Source organism: Carlito syrichta, unplaced genomic scaffold, assembly GCF_000164805.1.
Source record: "Carlito syrichta isolate Samal-C Ts95f unplaced genomic scaffold, Tarsius_syrichta-2.0.1 Scaffold306510, whole genome shotgun sequence".
Classification (NCBI taxonomy): domain Eukaryota; kingdom Metazoa; phylum Chordata; class Mammalia; order Primates; family Tarsiidae; genus Carlito; species Carlito syrichta.
The window spans coordinates 113,037-135,669 of record NW_007250606.1 but is presented as its reverse complement, the minus strand read 5'-3'; the positions used below and the strand labels follow the sequence as shown (position 1 = coordinate 135,669).

Below are 22,633 nucleotides of genomic sequence, written 5' to 3'. Positions count from 1 at the left end.
CCTGTTGCCCAGACTGGAGTGCAGTGGCTGCTCCCGGCCACCGCAGCCTCGACCTGCTGGGCTCCGGCGATCCTTCCGCTTCAGCCTTCCAAGTAGCCGGAATTACAGGCATGCACTACCACACCCGGATGATTTTTTGATTTATTGTAGAGATGCGGTCTCGCTGCCCAGGCGGGTCTCGAACCCGTGGGCTCAGGCAATCCACCCACCTCAGCCTCCCAAAGGCGCAGGATTACAGGCTGAGCCACCGAGCCCGGCTGCTCAGACTTATAAACACCTTTCAAGGTACTGGCCAGGTTCACAATGATTGAGTTTTGATGAAAAGAAGATGACCAATGAGGGTATCATGTCCGTAATTAGTCCACTAAATTTTACTTTTCAAACTAGTATCAATAAAAAATTTTTTAGAAAGTTTTAATTTAACTTTGCATATAGAATAGTCAGTTTAAAATCCAGAAATTTAAATTATCCAGTTTGTTTCTTTAGTTTGAGTTACTGTGTATGAAGGAAGACAAATACACTAATGGGATAATTATGCTTGAATCTGTCCGCATTTGGTTTTGTAAACTACAAAAACAGATTTGAAAACAATTCTATTATTTCCCCTTTAGGTGACACTGATTCAAGAAGCATAGTTATTAAAAGGACTCTCTCTTCACCAGCATCCTGACGGGAGAATCAAAAGGGGAACAAATGGAAGCTTTATTCTGTAGTCCTTTTAAATTTATGGAAACAATCAGCACTCCTGATATTACATTCTCTCATGGCCTAGCAGTTGTTCCAAGGGATGGAGTAAGGAAGACAGAGAAAAAGAAAAAGGTCAAGGTATGAGGACTCTATTTTCCATGCTTGTTGCTTAAGATTTTTAATTTTCAGCTTCCTAACTTGTTATGAGAACCATGAAGGGTGGTGGGGGAATGTGATTTCCTTTTGAGGGTTATCTACTATAAATAATATAAGAGGAAACATTTTTTTTCTATACTCACTATTAGAAAATATACATCAAATGAGAAGAGCAAGTAATTTTTATTGGACTTGCATTACTGTGAGAATTTTGTCTCTTATTTATAAATCTACTGAATTAGGTATAAGATGAAAATGGCCTAATTTTCTTTTCAAAATGTTCTGCTCTAAGATAAGGAATGAGATCTAAGTCAATTTGAAAGACATCAGTTACTAGGGGACAACTAAGGTAAAGTGAAACAATACTAACAAGCAAATTTCAGCAAAACTCAAACTTTGTTTATCACTCATTTTCCTTCCAATTCTCTCAGTGACCTAGAGAATTTATGGCCATCTGAAAACAAGCTAAAAAACCAAAAAAATCCCTTTCAATTTGCCTGAACTAAAATCAAGCCTGGAGAAATTCCAACATTAAGAAGCCATGAGTATGTAAGATATTTCTGAGTGGATTCTGTGCATAATACTGAGAAGGTTCTGCACATAAAATCAGGAATAGATTAATTATAAAATAAAAAGATAGAGATTATAAAGGCCATTCATTATAGCCAAGCAATGGTCATCTTTACTTTTATTTTTTTGCCCATTTAATACTTAAAAAAAATTGAGTTCATAAATTGTAATAAATCAAAGGAAAAATTCAAGAAAGAAACACAAGGAATCTTTAAAGGGCTTAATAGTAAAAAAGGACGTGGAATCTCTGAAACAATAATGAAATAATGAATAACATGGTAGAAAGTATCACAGCTACATAAGAGCCAAAGTAACTAAATTCCAAATGAAATGGTAAGACAAGGGTGTATTGTTAAAATACTCATAGGTACTATGGTTCCAATAGGCAGAGGGCACATAAAATATCTGAGTCTCTTTGAAATGGGATTTAAGAGCCATATTAAGGAGCCATATTCTTCCCATAGTTAAATTTTACAAAAAGTGACCATCATGGGATCATTATGTAACATTTCTCTGCATCACTCAGGTAAGACAAAGGTTATAACTGATGTTTATGCTATTTGAAGAGATCCCAGGGTTCTACTAGTAGTCGGGAATTGGGTGGAGGCATTAGCAAGAAGGGTAAGGTTTAGCTCTTTCTTTCTTTTTCGGGGGGGGGGCGTGAAGCAGGATTTATTAGGAGGACAGAAAAGCTCCCATAGTGGGAGGGAACCCAAGGGGGTTGCCCAGATTTAGATCTTTCTAGTCTCTGCGTTTTTAACTTTTTTCAGCATGGAAAGAAAGACTGGAGCCTGCCTGAAAGCCTAGCTCCCGTGATGCTTCCAAAAAAACAGATTTCGACTTGATTTTTCAAGATCACAAAGCTATAACCTAAACAAGATGTACATCATGGAGAGAAAAGTCAGTTCTTTAATCCTTGTCTCTCTGTTCCTAATAACCTTTCCTTCTTTTCTCCTCTAGAGTTCACTATTCCACAAGTTTGAAATGACTTAAAATACAAAGATAGAAAAATGAAAATACTTTAAGAATTCATTTGTTTTCTATCAGAGCACACTTTTGTGTTATAATGTCATTCTTTGAATATAAACTATTAATGAATACTGAGTTTCTTCCAGGTAATAAATGTAATATTGTCATTATATTATTTTCCTTTTCCTCTTTGAGACAACAAAATGAGCTTCAAAGCTAGCTGATAATGACTAGAGTTTTTTTAAATAACAACGAAAGAGAAAAGTTACCATAACTCATGACTGGGCAATTCAGTCCATCTAAGACCCTAACAGAAGAGAAAAACAAAAACATTAATAACTATATTTCCCTTCCATACTAAGGGAGAATAAAATAACTCAAGTACACACTGTAAAAAACTAAAAAAGAGTAAAAGGTTAAAAAACCTATAAATGACATGACTTTATAATCTGTGAATGACATGGCCAGATTAGTTTCTTTGTGATGCCAAAAACAAAGCCAAACCTGCTATTTAAGTCTGGCCCCAGCTGGGCACAGTGACTCACGCCTATAAACACAACATTTTGGGAGGCCGAGTCAGGAGGATAGATTGAGGCCAAGAGTTCTAGACCTGCCTGAGCAACATAGCGAGACCTTGTCCTACAAAAATCATCAATAATTAGCCAGGCATTGTGGTGTGTGCTTGTAGTCCCAGCTACTTAGGAGGCTGAGATGGAAAAATTGCCTGAGCCCAGGAGTTCAAGCATATGGTAAACTGTGATTATGTCACTGCCCTTCAACCTGGGTGACAGAGTGAGATTCTGACACAAACAAACAAACAAATAAACAAATCTGGCCCCTTAGCCAAATTTTCCCACTCAAGTAAATTCTATACAAACATGCTCTCCATTTTGAAAATTTTTCTATTTCTTCTCCAGCAAGTGAATGGAAGGATAAAGTCAGATTCTCAGAAACGTCTTTACTAACAGTAAACCCAGTGCCATATCTCAAGAGAAATCTTTCCTTTTAACCATGAGCCTTTTCAAGCCATGACAAGTTTCATTTATTTATTTACTTATTTGTTTATTTATTTCTATGATATATTCTAATTGGATACTCCAAACAAAATTTTTAGTTTCAGTCAAGTCTGAGTCAGTAAGTTGACTTTGGTCACCATTCAGCATTCACTACAGTAAAGCTTTGAGATAAGAAAATGTGCTTTTGCCTATAAAGAGGGAAAGGAAGGAAGAGAATCTTTTCACATATATCTCATATACACCCTCTCAATGATATAGCATATATCTCTGGAGGGCAGCAGAGAAGGTGTGCCTCTTGTTAAGAATTACTACTTGAGGGAGCTACCCAAATTTACTTCTGGAAATGTGTCTTACTTCTCAGAAAGCCCCATTCTAATATCAGTCTGGTTCTCAGGAAACAGATATCCTATATCTTAATGTCCCAGATAGCTTTTAGTTCTCATTCAATCACTTTAGCAGTAAGTACATTAAAAGAATTGGCTTTTAATTTAAGACACTAACCACGGGACAGACTTGGAAAGTTTAAAGATTAAATGAGATTATTCATTTATTCATCCAGCATCAAGTGCTTGCTATGCTCTAGGTACTACCTTATATTTTAGTAATGAGACAAACAATAAACAAAAATTAAAAGTAAAACATGTTTATAAGGATAGTAAATGCTTTAGAGAAAAAGTATTTGGGGGGACATGATTTAAAACAGAGTAGTCAGGGTAGGTCTCTTAGAAAGTGAGCAGGCAATGTGTTTTGTACAATGGCTGAACTGTAGCAGAGACTCTCAAAAGAGTTTCATTGTTGTTGTCAAATCCTGTATTTGCCTTCCATTGATCTGCTGTTAGAAAGGTCACCTAGGGCAGAAACTGACAATAGAATCAGTCCACATTACTAAGAAGCAAAAATAGAGGCTTTCTTCCCACTATCTGTCCTCATATATACTGTTATGGCTCCCCTAACCCTGTAAAGAATGGCTCTTGGAATAAACTTGCCCCAAAGAAACTAGCAAAGATCACAAACTCAAATACCAGGCAGGTAATGCAAATAAGTAGAGCAGACCACAGGTGAGAAAATATCTGAGAAAATAAAAGCATGGTGGAAACTGAGAAGACTAGAAAGTGCATGCCATGTTTGAGGGGTTTAACTGCTGTGTAGGTCCAATTGCTGTCAGTGGAAATAAAAGTTTAGTGTCCTAAATTTTCAAGAGAAAATAGATTTTGAACTTTTTCTGTGTAAACTCTCACAATTTTGAAATATGGCAACTAGTCATACCAATAAGATGCCATAGGCCAAAATGAAATGATACTAGTAAGGTTATACCCAGGAAAATATTGTCTACTGCAGTGTCCCAGATATGATCCTGGTGAAAATCCAGGTATTAATGAACTTCCACAAAGTTAACCATAAAACATGAATAGGTTTCCTACAGACAGAATGCTTGCACCGCCTTCTCTTGCCTGTTTCTAATTTATACTATGCTAAATTGGATGTTTTACATGTTAGTACCTCTGCTGTGATTCTTTAGGTTTTAGATTTTGTAATGGACAACCCATGTGTGCCCAGAAAGTTGGTCCTGAAGGTTTATCTCATAATAGGCTTTGGTGCTCACTAAAGTAAGAAATTTTAGAGAATATAGCTTAGGCTTTTAATTTTGTTCACTTCCCTAGGAAGGACAAACAGTGGGGTTGGGAAGTAGAAAGGAGAGTCCTTAAAGGATTACTTAATCAGTGTTGAAAACTTAAGATATACTGACAACACATTTTCTACTGTATTCCCTTGCAAGAGAAACCCACTGGGAGTTCTCCCCTGGAGGAAATGTGCCTCACTACTCAATTATCTGAATGATGGCATCTGTCACCTAATTTCAGAAAATGACACTTCCTTTAATCCGTCTAGAAGTAATCGGCATTCTGGCAACCCTACATCATTTTTCAATTTCTCTCCTAATGATAGTTATAGAAAAACTTCCTTTGGTCAACTCTCATGACTAAACCCTATCCCAGTAGAGCTGAATTAAGTCAGAAAGCCTGTAGACTTATCTGTAACAAGGAACTCATCCGACAGTTCAATTTCTGACCCAGTGAATTTACATGGCTTCTAGATACTGAGCACAGCACGCTCTCTAAAGCAGATGCTTTATTAGACTGTGCTAAGTCACCAAAAACAGATTAATACTGTATTTTTTAAAGCTAGAAGTAGTTGGCAATACATACAAGTTCTCCTTTAGAACACTGGCCAGTTAGATAGCCCTAGAAATAATACAGTATACTCTTCCTGAGAAGTATAAAACATAGACTTAAATGAACTTAAAATATTCAGGCTCTCTTATTCCTGGTTTTAATCCTCTCTCTCCAGTTGATGGGGGAAAAGTACAAAGATTGTCTACTTTCATCTCTATCATCTTATAGAAATGTATTTTTTCCTTCTTTCAACTGATTTTCTGGCAAGTTAAATGTTATTTAATATTTACATTAGTCTGCTAAAAGGAACCAAAATATATAGTCCATTTAACCTTTGTTTGTTTTAATAACTCCAAAGCACTACTAGTTAATTTAGGAGACCTGAACATTAGAATTAGCAGGGAGATTACATCCTGGTGGTACACATACCTAGAAGCCAGTAATATAAACAGGAAGTTCTCAACATCCTGTTAGTTCTGAATGATAACATGTGGGAATTAATTTTTCTTTCTATTCTAGAAACTTGCTCTACAGACTTTACTGACTATTTCCCAAATACTGCCATCTCAGAATGCCAAGTTTCATGAGGAAAAATGGGGAAGAAGAATTCAGAAAGAAAAAAGTTTGGAAAACAATGAATACTTAAGGTTCACAACATGCAGCAGCTGATGGAGCTTTGTAAGACAACTTTTAATCCAGAATCATAAACATATTTGAGTATGGAAACTTTGTTTAAAAAGATGAAGTCTTGCTATGTTGCCAAAGTCGGAGCAGTGGCTATTCACTAGAACTCCTGGATGCAAGCGATTGATCCCTCTGCCTCAGCCTCCTAAGTAGTTGGGACTTTAGGGGCGCCATTGTACCTAGACTACAGAAACTTTTTTCATAACATACTAACATCCTATGAAATTACTATTCCAAGGACCATATTTTGGGAAATACTGAACTATTATTCCCATGCTCCTTTGGTTGACTTTCACCAGACTAGATCTCTTGTATACCAAATATTAAGAATAATTCTCTTAGGGTACCTGCATAATGAACATTTATATACCTAACCCTGAATTGTACCCCACATATTTAAAATAAAAAGCTAAAAAAAATTGAAAAAAAAATTATCTTGCATTTTAGGCCCTACTATGGCTGTCAGGTAGTCTAATTTAACTGTACTAAGATAAGGGGGCTAAGTAATATGGACAGAGAAACTTTCAAACCCTGATGGGTCTAACTAACAACAACGCTCTGGTGTTACATATATCAAGGGTAAGATTTTAACTTAACTAATAATTTGATTATAAAAAATACAATTGGATCAGCTTCACAAGTGTATACTTACACTGTAGTTCTAAAAGAGCTACAACTCAAAGAAAACATCTGTTTTAAGATATGCTGTTTATTATTAAAGTAAAAATCAACTATATTTTCACTATAAAAGCACTAAAACATTAACAAAAACTTATTCACAATTATGCTACTCAAATATATTCGTCTTTACTGATAAGCAGTCATAATTTTTCATAAACATTAATTCTAGCATAAATACTTTACACTTTACTTCTAGTAGATTTCATACTGTCTTCAAAACTATAATCAATTTAAATATCTAGCCATCATATTAGCTATTTTGTCATAGTGAGCATATTATGAGTTTTTAAAATAGCATTCAAACAACCTGGTTGTCTAAAACAAACTACTTTCAGAATTACTGATTACTAAAACTCAATAAGATAATGAGGCCCGTTTTTGATTTTTCATTTTAGATTTATTTTCCATTTGGAAAATTAATTTCAGTAATTTTTTTTGAGTCAGAGTCTCACTCTGTCACCTAGGCTGGAGTACAGTCGCACAATCACAGTTACTATAGCCTCAACCTGCTGGGCTCAGGAGATTCTTCCACCTCAACCTTTCAAGTAGCTGGAACTACAGAAGTGCTACACCATGCCCAGTTAATTTGTTGATTTATTGTAGAGTCAAGGTCTTGCCAAATTGCCCAGGCTGGTCTTCGAACCCCTGGGCTCAGGCAATCCTCTCACCTCTGCCTTCCAAAGGACTGGGATTACAGGTGTGAACCAAGGGGAACATTTCTTGATCATAAGAAGTTGAATTTAAAGAATTCCACATATAAGCTCATATTTGAGAACATTTATAAAGAATAATATGGTATATCATAGTTTTTAAAAGTCTGGGCTCTGGAGTCAGATGATCTAAATTAAAAGTCGAATTCTAAAAAGAATTCTAATGGTTTTAAGACCTTGGGTAAATCACTTAAACTTGTCTAAGCCTGTATCTTTATCTATAAAATGAGGATGACAACATATTAACTTCATAGGCAAATTATGAGGACTGAATGATAAAGCATGTAAAGTCTTTGGCACATGGTAAGTACTCAATAAATACTAACAACAACAATTACAAACTCAAGGGATACTATGTGTAGATTATTCATACTTTTTGACAATCATTGTTTGTAAATAATTATTCAGCAAATATTTACTGAGTGTCTTATTTCCAATAGCTTATTTTTGGAGAAGAAAACAAATTAAGTTGGTGATCAGCATACTATATGATAATAAATTTGACAAGGGAATACACAGGGTACATGAAAACAGGGATCCTTGACATGGGATGATATGGCTAACAGATTGGACTCATGATACATATATGGCATTGCTAACTGCTGCCTTCTTTTTCTAGTCAAAATACTCTTTGTCCCACTTTCCTTTGTAGCTGGGGTAGCCAAGTGACATTATTCTGGAGGTTGAAGTTCCTGAAGTGGGTTTCCTGAATGTAAGGAGGTATCCTGAATAAAAAGACAGTTTTTGTAGAAGCAAGTCCCTTTGCCCTTCCTCTCTTTTTCCTGTCTTAGAATGTGTACTAGAGGCATAGTGGTATAGCAGGCCATCAATGATGTGACACAACAAAAGATGACACAGCAAATAAAAGAGGTTAGGACCACAGTGGAATTGCTGAATTACTGCACCACTCTTAAATCCTTACTTTGGACTCCTTATCTAGTAACACAAGTCTTATTTCTTTAAGCCACCAATAGTTGGAATTTTTTGTTATATACAGCTGAATGCATTCCTAGTAGATAAACAAGGTTCTAATAAAGGTAACTTCTGAGTCCAAAAGAAAAAGTAGGCCTTATTCAAGTGAAGAAACCCGAGAATGGCACCACTGGCAAAGGAAATATCATCTACAAAGGCATGGAGGGGCAGGCAGCATGGAATGTTCAGACTGGCATCTGCTCTACAATATGAACCTTTTAGCTTCTTGGATGGCTTTAGTCATGCAATTCCCAACTTTCTTCATCTTTCTCTGCCCTCAGTGATCTCAATGCTCACATGGTGAGCATTCATTCTTAAATAGTTCTGGCAGGGAGCGGTGGCTCATGCCTGTAATCTTAGCACTTTGGGAGGTGGAGGCGAGAGGACTGCCTGAGTCCAGGGGCTCAAGATCAGATTGGACAACTAGTTGAGACCTCACCTCTACAAAAAATTAAAAAATTAGCTGGGTGTGATGGCACATGCCTGTAGTTCCAGCTACTTGGAAGACTGAGGCAGAAGGATCACCTGATCCCAGCAGGTCAAGGCTGCAGTAACTATGAGCATGTCACTGTACTCTAGACTAGGCAACAGAGTGAGACTTTGACTCCAAAAAAAAAGTTGAGATGATGAACACTAAATTTCAAACTCTGACTACTAATGTTTGGACTTCTAGACACATACATTTATAGAAATTAAGTCAATTAGATCCACATTATTAATCTACTCACATATCATCTTCAGCTAAATCTGCCACGTGTGTTTATTACATGAAGGGCACTGTATTTATACTAATTACCTCATTTAATAGTCGTGATGATTCACTGGAATATGTACTATTATTATCTTCTTTTTTACAAAGCTAAATTAGGTTAAATTTTTGGGAATTCAGAAAATAATGGCAGGACAAGAATTCAAACTTGGGTCTGTTTCATTCTATAGTCAGTTCTGAGTTACTCTACTATATTGTTAGTCAGCTTTCTTAAGTTTCTGGTTTACTTGTTCCACGTCACCTGCTTGAATCCTTCCTGCATCCATGCAGTAAAGTTTTAGTGCCTTATCAGCATGCTGAGGATGAGAGTGCAGGTGGCTCAGGCTGGCTGTCGCTTAACAGGACAGTATGGAAGGAAGGGGCATACTAAGCCAAGAAGAGCAGCAGGAAAGGGGAGAATAATAGAAAAGGGGGAAAAAAAAGTTATTTCCCACTAAAGGAATTAGACAAATTGTCTTATCTTACTGGCAAACTATGAGTAATTCCAAAAAATATTTCCAAATATTTTAGTAAATGTATGTTCTCTAAAAGGTATAAACTGAAGATGGCAATGCTTGTTTATATTTTAAATTGTAATATGTTTAATAAATGATTCATTAATTTATATTAATTCATACACTCAAATATTTTTTGATCATCTTCATTTACCACTCGGTATATTCCTACACTCAAGATGCCAAGAACAAATAAAAATTTTAATTATAATTATCACAGAGGTGACTACATCATACAAATAAAGATAAGTACAGGATATGATGGGACAGAACATGTACCAAATTCAGATCTGAGAAACCACAGAAGACTTTCCAGAGGAGGTGATCTCTAAGATGAATCCTTAAATATATATGTAGGTACAGCAAAAACACAAGGAAACAGTCTAGACCAGAGTATTCACCTTAGCATGCTGATGTTGTGGGCTGAGAAGTCTGCTACGGGGACCATCTTATGTTTTGCAGGGTGTTTAAACGGCATCCTTGGCCTCTGCCCACTAGATACCAGCAGCACTACCCAAGTGTGGAAACCAAAAATGTTTCCATTTCTGGTAGGAGGAGGAGGACAGGGTTGCTCAAAAATTGCCTCTGGTTGAGAATTACTATTCTAGATATGTATTGTCCAATATGGTTGCCACTAGCTATATGTGGCTATTTAACTTTAAGTTAATTAAACTTAAATAAAATTAAAATTCAGTTCCTTAGTCCAGTAATCACATTTCAAGTGTTCAATAGCCACATGTGGCTAGTGCTTCTCATACTAATAGTGTACATATAAAACATATCTACCACCACAGAATACTCTAATGGACGATGCTGCTACAGACTGAGAGAGTGAATAATATCTTCTCCTATGCCATCACTGGCCAGCCACTACAGCTTGCTGATAGGCTGAGGAATGTGAAGAAAGAGGAGGTTAGGAAAAAAAAAAAAAGTAAGGCCCGAGTATGAAGAATCTTTTATACCACAAGGTAGAGGAGCAATGGGGAGCCAATGAAAGGTTTTAAGCAAGAGTGTGAAATAAACAGAATCTTATAAAGATGACTATGATGGTAGTTTGGAGAACAGAATGAATGTGGAAAGACTAGAAGCAGAAAAACAGTTGTCATATCTCAAACAAGTTTGATGATCTGGATTAACACACTAGCAGGAGGAATGAACAAAAACAGAGCAACTCAGGAGTCAAAATAGATAGGACTAATGATTGGCTGTCAAGAGTGATTGACGAGTTGCAAGAAAGAGTCAAGACTGACTTCTAGGTTTTTAGGTTAGATAAGTGAGTACCATCCACTAAGACAGTATGACAGGCAGAATAATGGCCTCCCCAAATGTTCATGTTCTAATCCTCTAATCCCTGGACATTTATATGGCAAAAAGGGCTTTGCAGAAATGATTAAGGACCTTGAGATGGGGAGATTATCTTGGATTATCTGGGTAGGCCCAAGGTAAACTCAGGTTCCTGATAAGAGTGAGACTGAAGGAGATTTGACTATAAAAAAGAGCCATGTCTGGGTGATGCAATATAAGAGATTCAAATAACTGGTTTTGAGGATGTAGCCATTAGAAACTAGAAAAAGCAAGGAAACACATTCTTCCCTAGGATCTCTAGGAAAAAAACAAACCAAAACAAACAAATAAAAAGCCCACAAAAATCACAGCATTACTGACACTTTAGTTTAAGCAGTGCTCAGAGAGACCCATGCCAGACTACTGGCCTACAGAACTCTAATAAATTTGTGTTGTTCTGTGCAGCCACTAAATTTATGTAAATTTATTATATCAGCAATAGGAAACTAACATCAATAGGTATAGAATGTGAGGTATGATACAATGAATTTAACTCTGGAAAAGCTGAGTTTGAAGTGCCTATGGGATAACCAGGTAAATGATAGCTGATATTTAGCTGAATATATGGATATGATAGTTGATATATAGCTGAATATATGGATCTGGAGCTTAGGTTGAGGTCATATAATTAGGAGTCATCAGATATATTGAGATTAATTGAAACTTTCAAAGTAGATGAGATAGCCATGGACAAAATACAGAGGAATACAGGTCCTTGAAGGAAAGTGAGAAGGAACAACCCAAGATGCAACAGAAAAACCAGGAGAGTGTGGCATCTGAGGAATTACACTTAGAGTTAACTTTGACTTTCTTCTTTTAAAAGGAGAAAGGAAGATAGGGTGGTAACTAGAGAAGGGTCATGGTTTTCAGGACAGATTTTTTTTTTAAAGGTGGGGGAAAATAAGCATTTAACCATTAATAGGAATAGGCTAGTAGAAAGAAAATGAGAGCATAAATAAACAAGAGAAAGAATAAATAATGACACAAATTCTGAGATAGGAGGGGTTGGGATCTGGAGTCTAGGTGGAGAAAGAACAGCATGCAAATAGGCAGAAGGACGTCTAGGGAAGGAAAACAAAAATTGGTACAGAATTGAATGAGTATCAAGTCGGGGAAAAGAAATGGTGTTAATCTGGCAGCGTATCTACACTGTAACTTCCTATTTTCTCAGAGAAGTAGAGGTGAGATCATTTGTTGACAGTGAGAAAAGAAGAGGTGGGTTTAATAGCCCGAGTTAAAGAAGTCTGAAATAGCTTTAGTGGAGAATAGTGGAAAATAAATCACTAAAAAAACAAAGAGGGTGTGAAGGGGCCCGTATATTTTACTTAATCCTTGTAATAGCCGTTAATAGACTTCTGCACATGGCCTCAATGAAGTACCTGATGCTGGAGCAACTCTCCCTGCTTTACCAACTCAAAACGTGAACAAAATACAGGGAACAACTGTTTTTTAGGAATTGGACAACAAAAGGCACAGACTGTTACACCTGAGCGAAAAGAAACAAATGAGATGATTCTGCCTGAAGGCAACTTCTGGACTATGGTGCAGACAGCAGCAATCCAAGTAGAGCAAGGCAGTAGTAATATATGGAAAGAAGATAAAGAAATAGCTTCAAAATCTATACAAATTCCTGTGTAGATCTGGAATGTATTGCTGAATAATAAATTGCAAATGTGTAGAGGAAAACTCCATGCAGCTGGGCTAAGAACTACCTGGGATCTACGAATGGTTGGCACATGTTTTGGTTCTAAACAGAGTTGAGAAATCTCAGTGACTACCTGAGGAATGCAATACAGATACAAGATGGGGTACATTTTAGTATAAAAGCTATAAACTAGCTCTAGAAGTAGATATCATTCTACACCTGCCTAAACAAAGTCTAAACACAAGCCTCAAAGGGATCAAACCAATTTATAAGTAACCTAGTTGCTTGCCAAAACAATCGTCAACATACTTTAAAAGAAGAGAATAAATTTCTGACACTCAACAACAAAACAAAATAAAACCCATAAACATTAAAGTTAAGCACTAAATTAAAATTAGATATGCAAAGAAATGAAAAAACATGACCCATAACTGCAACAAAGATTAGTAAATAAAAGAGATCCAGAAATGACAGAGATAATATAATTAGTAATAGAGGACTTTAAAACAGGTATTAAATATATGCCCAAGGGTTTCCAGAGAGGCATGAACAGAGTGAGAAACAAAATGGAAGATCTAAAAAGAGAGACTTCTATAAAAAATAGAATTTTCAGAATATAAGTCTAAAACAAAAAATTTATTGGAAGGAATTTATAGCAGATTAGACATGTAAGCAGAAAAGATTAGGGAATGTGATAATACAGAAATATAAACTATCAATAAGTGTAGGGAAGTTATTTAATAAAAACCAACATGTAATTATGACTAAAAAAAAAAATTCTTGGCAAAATTGGAATAAAAGGAAACATGCTCAACCTGATAAAGAACATCCATGAAAGATCTAATGTTAACTTCATATTATATGGTGAATGAATTTTTTTTCCTGAAGATTGGGAACAAGGTAAAGAAATCCACTCTCACTATATCTTTTGAACTATGTCCCAAAGGTCCTAGCAATGCAATAAGGTCAGAAAAAGAAATAAACTGACATATACACTAAAAAGAAATAAAAATTTTCTTTATTTATTGGTAATATGATTGACTAGGTAGAAAATTCTAACAACCATACATAAAGGCTTCTAGATATAATATGTAAATTTAACAAGTTTGCAGACTATAAAGTCAATGTAAGTATTAGTGATAAAACATTGAATAACAAAAAATTTTAAATGCCATTCATGATAGCATTCAAAAACTTTAAAAATGTTAAATATTTAGAAATAGTTTTAACAAAATGTCTAAAGCCTATTCACAAGAAACTACAAAACACACTGCTGAGAGAAACTACAGAAGAATCAAGTGACATAGAGATATACAAAACTCATGTATATTAGTAAATATCAACTGCCCCCAAATTGATTAAGTTCAATGTAAACGCAATAAAAATCCCAGTAGAACAATTTTCTTAAAAAATAGAAACAGGCCAGGCACAGTGGCTCATACCTGTAATCCCAGCACTTTGGGAGGCTGAGCGGGTAGATTGCTTGAGCCCAGGAGTGTGAGAGCAGCCTAGGCAACATAGCGAAACCTCGTCTCTACAAAAAATAAAAAAAAATATTAGCCAGGCGTGGTTGCATGTGCATGTATTCCCAGGTATTCAAGAGGCTGAGGTGGAAAGATTGCCTGAGCCCAGGAGGTCAAGACTGCCGTGAGCCATGATCATTGTTGATTGTGAAACTGAATTTCAGCCTCGGTGACACCATGAGACCCTGACTCCAAAAAAAACAAACAAACAAACAAAAAACCAACCAACCAACTAAACAAACAAACAAAACCAAAACAAATAACCAACCCCCTCCCCCCCCAGAAACAGACAAAATAACTAAAATGTGTGTGGAAATGCCAAGAACAATCTGAACCATTGATATTGCCTGATGTCACGATTTTCTATGAAGCAACACGAGGCAAGGCAGTGTAGTAATGTCATAAGAAGAGACACAGCAACTGATGGAAAAAAGCAACTAGAAAAAGACCAACACATAATGATTTTTTTTTATACATGAGGTAACTGGGGAAGGGTAGGCTGTTTAATAAATGTTGCTGAAACAACTGGATATTATATGGTAAAAGACAAACTTTGAAGTTTACCTTAAACCAAGCACAAACGTAATTCAAAATAGTTCAAAGCTCTAGAAGAAAAAGCTAAAATTATAGAATTTATAGAAGAAAACATACAATGAGAAGGTTGAAACATCTGGAAAAGGTGAAGTAAAGATGTTTTGTGGGCAAATCCTCCCCACAAAACAAATATAAAATGACACAAAATGGTCAAACAGAACAATTTCAAGTCTCAAGAAACTGACTAATGGCAAACAACATATTGAGAAGTGTTCAGTAATTTTTTTTTTTTAGTTTCCCAGGCTGGAGTGCAGTAGCATGATTACGGCTCACCCCAGCTTTGGCCTTCTGGGTTCATGTGATCCTTCTGCCTCAGTCCCCCAAGCAGTTGGGACTACAGGCATGTGCCATCATGCTCAGCTGATTTTTTGATTTTTTTGTAGAGATGGGTCTTGCTATGTTGCTCACACTGGTCTTGAACTTCTGGGCTCAAACAATCCTCCTGCCTTGGCCTCCCAGAGTGCTAAGATTATAGGCATGTACCACTGTGTCCAGCTGAGAAGTATTTAGTTATTAGTAGCTATTGAACTTTAGGTAATAACTAGGAAAATCTGTGTTACTCTTGCCTGTGGTTACTTCTAGACCTATCCCACATGGTACAGGAGTGCTGCCAAGGATGAGACTGCTTGTGTTTAAACACACAAAGGAAAACATGACAACAATGAGTCAGAAAACAGGCAATCTTAACAACGATAGAGAAACTAGAACATAGAGAAAGTTAATCACAGAAAAATAATACAGCTTTAGAGACCAGAAGAAAAACACCAATCATTTCAACATATGTACAATGGGAGCAGAGAATCCAAGGGATACAAAAAGATTCTGAAGAGGTAACGACTGAAAACTTCTCAAATGTAATTAATCTATGTGAGTGCAATAAACCCCAAGTAGGATAAACACAAAGTGATCCATACCTATAAACATAAAGTCAAACTGTTGAAAGCCAGAGTGAGCAGAGAAGTGGACAAGTGACAGAAAGATTAGAAAATAAATTTTGATATCAACACGAGAAAAAAAAACAACTCATGACATAAAGGAAAACAACATGATTAATGACTAACCTCATATTACAAATAACTATGTCCAGAAGGCAATGGAATAACATACTGTATTCAAAGCAATGAAAGAAAAAACAGCAAACAAAACTGTTGACCAGGAATTCCATCTCCAGCAAAGCTATCTTTTAAAGCTGAAGGCAAAATAAAGACATTCACAGATAAATTCAGACCAAGAAAATTTATTACGAATAAACCTGTCATAGAAGAAATACTAGAAAAAATGCTTTAGACTGAAAGGCACTATCCTTGATTTCTTTTTGTTTCTCCCTCCACACTCAATCCATCAGCAAGCAAGGCTTACTAGCTTTATATCCAAAATACGCCTTGAACCCATTTATTTATTTATTCTTAACATCTTCCACTGACATCATCTGAGCAGGAGCCTTGTAATTCTCTACTAGACTTCTGTAATAGCCAATCAAGCTAGCTTTTCTGCTTCCACTCTTGTCCCCCTACAGTCTATTTCTTCCAACAGAAGCCAGGGTATTTTAAAAAAAAAATTAGACCATACTATTCTCTGCTTAACCCTCTAAATGGCTTTCCATGCACTAAGGATACTACTTGTCATGGCTAAACATGGCATACATAAACTACTTCTTCTGTGAACTTCTCTCATTCTCTCCTTCCCTCTGTTAAGTTCCAGCACACTGTGATCCCGTATTCTTCAAATATCCCAAACTCATTACTGCTTCAGAATTTTTGTATCTACTGTTTACCTAGTATGTGTCACTGTCAGATTATGACACAAGGATGGTTTCTTACTGTTCAGGTCTCCACACAAATGCCATCTCTTCAAAGAGATTTTTCCTGATTATCCCATCTAAGTTACCTTACCCACTTACCTCCTTTTGCCTTTTAAAATTGTTATAATAGCATTTATCATTATTGAAAGTTAGAATGCTTATTGGTTCACTTGTTTGAGGTGCACCTCGTCCAATAAAATTCTTACAGAGTTGGCCAGGTGTGGTGGCTCATGTCTGTAATTCTAGCAATTTGGGAGGTGGAGGTGAGAGAACTGATGGAGACTAGGAGTTCAAGACCAGCCTAGGCAATATAGCACGACTTCGTCTCTACAAAAATAAAAAAATTCACCAGGTGTGGTGGTATGCACCAGTAGTCCCAGCTATTGAGGTGGCTTAGTCTCTTCTTATGACATTACTACATGAGCCCAGAAGGTCAAGCCATGATTGTGCCACTGCCCTCCAGGCTGGGCAACAGAATGAGGACCCAACTCAAAAAAAAATTCTTACAGAGTTATTAGAAAAGAAAAATAAAGAAAAGGAGCAGGAAGATGGAGATCTTACTATCTTGCTCATCTCTATATGTCCAGAACCTAAAACAGTATTTAAAAATTTAACAAAATTTATATATATATTTTAAACTTTACACTAAATATAAACATGTCTGAACTCTTGAAAGATTTAAAAACTTTTGTTCTTATTCAGTATTTTATAAATGTCATATTTTATAACTTAAGCCAGTCTTATTCTGTCTCTTCTAACTGAAGGAGAAAAAAATGAGTACTCCTCCACAGTTATTTCAAGTACTGCAGAAAAAGCAGGTAGCCTTAGGTAGGTGGAACTTGTGTCTGCCTTGTTTACCACTGTACTCTGGTGCCAAGAACAGGGTCGAGTACGTGCTAATTATGCAAAAATTACTGAGTGACACATAAACAATGAGACTCTAAAGAGATGGCGTAGACAGGAAGTGTTCTGAGGGTTGGGGGCAATGTTACCTCCTTCCATCCTCAGTCACCACTTTCCTAGGTCTTAAGAGCTCTCTTGAATATAGCTCGCCAATAGAATGACTTTCTAGAGGGCAGGAAATATGTCTTTTTAATTTTGTATTCCTTATGTGTAAAATTAGCAGACAAAAGATATTCAACAATTATTTTTTGAACTAATGCAAGAACAGTTGTTTCTTCACTTGTAAAAGGAAGGTAACAATATTATCTACTTCACAGTGCTAATATGATGGGGAAAAAATAAAGAAAAAAGAAAAGGCAAGAGAAAAAAAAACACTCCCACAAAATCCTCTTTCAGCTATTAGGTTAGAAAAGTACAGGAAAACGGATCAAATTACCTCTTCTCCTATGATCTATTCCTATTTATTTACCTACCTAGAAGCTAATCAGCTAAAAGTAATATGATAAGCTAATAAGATATCATACTATTTCAGCACCAGATGCTAGAATATACCCAAAAAAAAGGGGTCAAGTCAGCTTATAAGGAAGGCCCACACTTAAATAAGAGAAAGTTTTGACAACACAAGTTGGGAAAGGGGACTGACTACACTGACACTTTGGGGAATCTAACAGTGAGAGTCATTGAATGTTCCAGAGCCTAGAAAATAGCAGTAATTTCATGAAGTTGATATTATTTCAGTTGTTCCAGGAGCTGCATGTGTCTTCCCTCACACATTTAAGAGAAGAACTAAGGAACTACTTTACTAACATAATCTAAATTTAACTATTACTGAGGTTTTAAATCGTAAAAGCTAGCAACCCAAACATGGAAAGTATAATATAGTAACAACAAAAACCATCTCATCAAGCATCTTAAAAACTTTTCTTTTAAGCAAATTCTTAAAGTGGTCTGTTAAGTACAACCTAAACTCAAACTATTGTGGTTTAATTCTTATAGATTAGCAACTGAAACATGCAAAATATGCTATCACAACAAAACTAACACATCAAATATCTTAAAAACTTTTCTCTAAACAAATTCTTACAGAGTTATTCGAAAAGAAAAGTAAACAGGCACTTTACATGTCTGTTTAAGTGATCTTTTAGTAAAGGCCAATAAGATACAAAAACATGCAATTGCCTCAGATTGTGATTTTAGTACGATAAGATACAGGAAAGTATCTAATAATTTATACTCAATTCATCAGAGGGGGCTGTAACTAAATGTCAAGTTTTATTCACTAAATGGGCTATATTTAAAACCACTATTTACTTAAGAATATATATTTTATACAGTGGTAAAAGGTTTGATACAAAAGAACTTTAAGATTAGTTATTTCACTTACCAAAATGCAGTCCACTTTAGATTGTACAGTTTTGCTAAAAGAAAAAAAAGTTAGATTAGTAAAATGAAAAGTTTAGTAAATATTTGAAACATTCTCAAACAGATATAGTAATTAGTTTTCCTTACAATGAAAAAAATAAGTAAAGCTCCTTATTAAGATTAGGCATTGTTTTCTAAAACTGTGCCTTTTACAAAGCACAACAAAAATCTATTTCCTATTCACTTGAACTAAAATTTTTAAAAAATGATCAAAATACTTCAAAGATTACTGTAACAGTTGACCTACTGTGGTTATACTATAATAGATGTTTTGAACAATTACATTTTAAACAGTATATAATAAGTACAGATGTAGTACTATACTTACAAACAGGGCACAGAGTTTTCAATAAATTATGATTTTTATTGTCTGCCTGCCACTCTGGACAGTGATTTGATCGGCATTTAAAAGTCACAATGATGTAACTTCTAAGACTTGCAACTTGTAAGACTTGATATAAAGATTCTCTTCCTCTCCCTCACCCTTTCTTTCTACACACACACACACACACAAATCCCTAGACATAAAAGTAATAATAAAGATAAAAATATGGTAATAAACTGGAAGGGTGGGAAGATATATTTAGAAATAAACAACACAATAAAGCCACTATACATCAATTTAACTAAATATTGAATATAAGTGAATTGGTAATATATAACAAAAATGAAGCCAGTATAAAATAATTTAACCAACTGTCACCTAGATTTTGTTATAACACTTTTAAAGTGCAAATGCAATTAAGTCATGCAAAATGTTCCAAAACAGTTTACACACAATCTTTAAAAGGTGTTATGTTACAAACCAAATTATCTTCCATAAGAAGCTCTAGAGCTAAATAAATGTAAACAAAAACTGGTTATTTGTCTTTGTATATAGTTATACAGCTAAGCTACAATGTAAATAATTTTTATTTAAAACTCATTTCACTGCATTTATTATTGTGCAGGTTTTTGGAAAAAAGTGTGTTATGCCTGTATTGCTTTAATGTGTAAAAAAAAAAGTATACACATGTCATGTTTTGTTCTCTTTTATTTTAGAAATGAAGTCTCACTATATTTTCCAGGCTGGAGTGCAGTGGCTATTCACAGGTGCAATCCTGGTCACTACAAACTCCTCGTCTTGAGGAATTCTCCAACCTCACCACCCGGGGCAGCTGGGACCGTGGGCATGCACCACTGCACCAGACATAAATATATCTTATTTGGAAGTCAGGATCTCTCTGAAAAGGCTTTGAGTATTGTCAGATTTTTAGAATAGAAAAAAAACAAACAAACAAACAAAAAAACTCATTTCACTTAATGGAATCATTAATATAAAAAAAAGGGTACACCTGTACCCAGATTTCAAATTTTATTTTTTAAGTAACAAAGTATGCTTGGGTTAAGTTTAGTTGCAAAGTTCATAATGACTAAAAAGAGCAAGAAAAGTAAAGGATACCTCTAGATAAGAGGGACTGAAATTTCCTTCCCACAATCCTACAAAAGATTTTAAGAGGTTTTAAAATCTTTTGAGGGGATCACTTATAGAGTTTATCAAGCATTGGCAGCTAATGTGTGCTATTTTTCTCTTCACAATAACTCCCAGTTTCCCCCGAGATCAGAGAGTAATCTGTAGATGAAAAACTGTTGCTAAAAATAAATATATCCAGAACTTAACCATCTCTTATCACCTTGGTCTCAACCACCATTATTTCTTGTCTAAAGTATTACAATACCTTCTAACTGGTTTCTTTGCTTCTGTCTTTACAATCAACCACCATAACCTATAGGCTATTCTCAACAAAGTGGCTAGAGTGATTTTTTGTCTAAACCATATTAGTCCATCACTCCAAAGTCTTCCAGGGCCAAAAAGCCCTGTATGATCTAGTCCTCTTTATGTTTCTGATCTCATCTCATACTAGTCTACTCTTCATTCAGCTCTAGCCACATGGGCCTCTAAGCTAACTCTCAAGACAGGAGCTCAGCCTTTGCAATGGCTTGCTTTGTTAGCCTCTAAGACTCTTGTCCCGCACAACTTATCCTTCACTTTCTTCATGACTTTGCTAGGTGTTCTCTTCCATAGACAGTTCATCCCTGACTTCTCCCATGTAAAATACTCCTAAACACTCTCTATAGCTCTTATTCTTCTTTATTTTTCATCATTGCACTTACCACTAGTCATATTATATTTTTATTAATTTATTTGTACTGGCTATCTTCCTTGACTAGAATTTAAACTCCATGAGAACAGGCTTTGTCGGTTTTGCTCACTGCTGTTTTATCATCTGGCCCATGTAAGGTGTTGAATAAAATCTGTTGAATGAATCAACGACAAAAAAACACATTCAATCACCCAGATGAAGAAAACTGGAAAGACTAGAACCTCTTAAGAATGGGTTTTTGGAGAAATTAACAAGAAATTGAAAATGTGATTATTTTATAATCTACAAATTTCAATGTATTTTCATTCTACCAGTATCTGACTACTCTAGGGAACTATCTATAGAAGATGGCTATATCTACCTATCATAAACAACTTGGTAACTCTCTAAAAAGTATATGTAAAGGCCTTTTAAAGGACAGAATTATAAAGTAAAATGAAAGTGCCTTTGAACTAGATAGGGACTTTGGCAACCGCTTAATCTAGCCCCTGGATTGTTTTTACATTATACTTAAAACAACCTTAATAGAACAATATAGGTGAAGTTCAAGTCTCAGTTCTTCTATCAAGTCTCCTACAACTCTCCCCCTACGTTCCCATAGGCAACCATGTAATAGATGCGTTAACTTTCCAGTTACTTCAATACTTGTATAAGATACACAAGTATCTATATGCAACATTACTGCTATTCTGTGACACTTTAAAATGTTTATGTAAATTACATTACACTGTACATATTCTTTTTTTTTTAACAAGTATTGTTTTTGATACACATCCATGTTGATGCTTAGATAAAATTCATTCATTTTAACTGTTGGAAAGTATCTCATTAAGCGAATAATCAAATTTATTAAGCTACTTCTCTGCTAAAGGACAGTTATGTCGTTTCTAGCTTTTTTATGAACAATGCTGCAAAAAATACCTTTGTACATGTCTCCTGGTATACACATGTAAAAATTTCTCAGTTATAAATTTAGAAAATGATTTTCTGAGGCTTATGAATGAGTCATTTCAATTTTATTACATATTTCAAAACTCCCCTCCCAAGCATGTGTATCCATTTAAACTTCCATCAGCAATATATGATAGTTCCTATTTTCCTAGAATCTTGCATATATATGCCTTTTATATATTATATATATAATACATATATTAAAACTTACCATTCCAACAGATATGAAATATTTTTTTAAATTTGGCATTTTCCTAATTACTAGCAATGTTGTACATCTTTTCACCTGCTTATTAGACATGGGCTTTCTTCCACATAAATTGTTGGTTCACATTCTTTGCATATATTTAAGTGGCGTTGACTATTTCTTTCTTCTTTTTTTTTTTGAGTTGGAGTCTCACTCTGTCGCCCAGACTGGAGTGCA

At 35.3% G+C, this 22,633-nt stretch overlaps 1 protein-coding gene across 1 annotated transcript in view; it reads right to left on the bottom strand.

Moving 5' to 3' along the window:
- The window catches only part of RFX7 (regulatory factor X7), a 137,100-nt gene that overhangs the window by 51,878 nt on the left and 62,589 nt on the right, over window positions 1-22,633 (bottom strand). Inside the window, exon 2 of the mRNA XM_008063057.1 lies at window positions 19,077-19,110. Coding sequence (XP_008061248.1) covers window positions 19,077-19,110 — 34 coding nt within the window. The remainder of the gene's footprint in view (window positions 1-19,076; window positions 19,111-22,633) is intronic.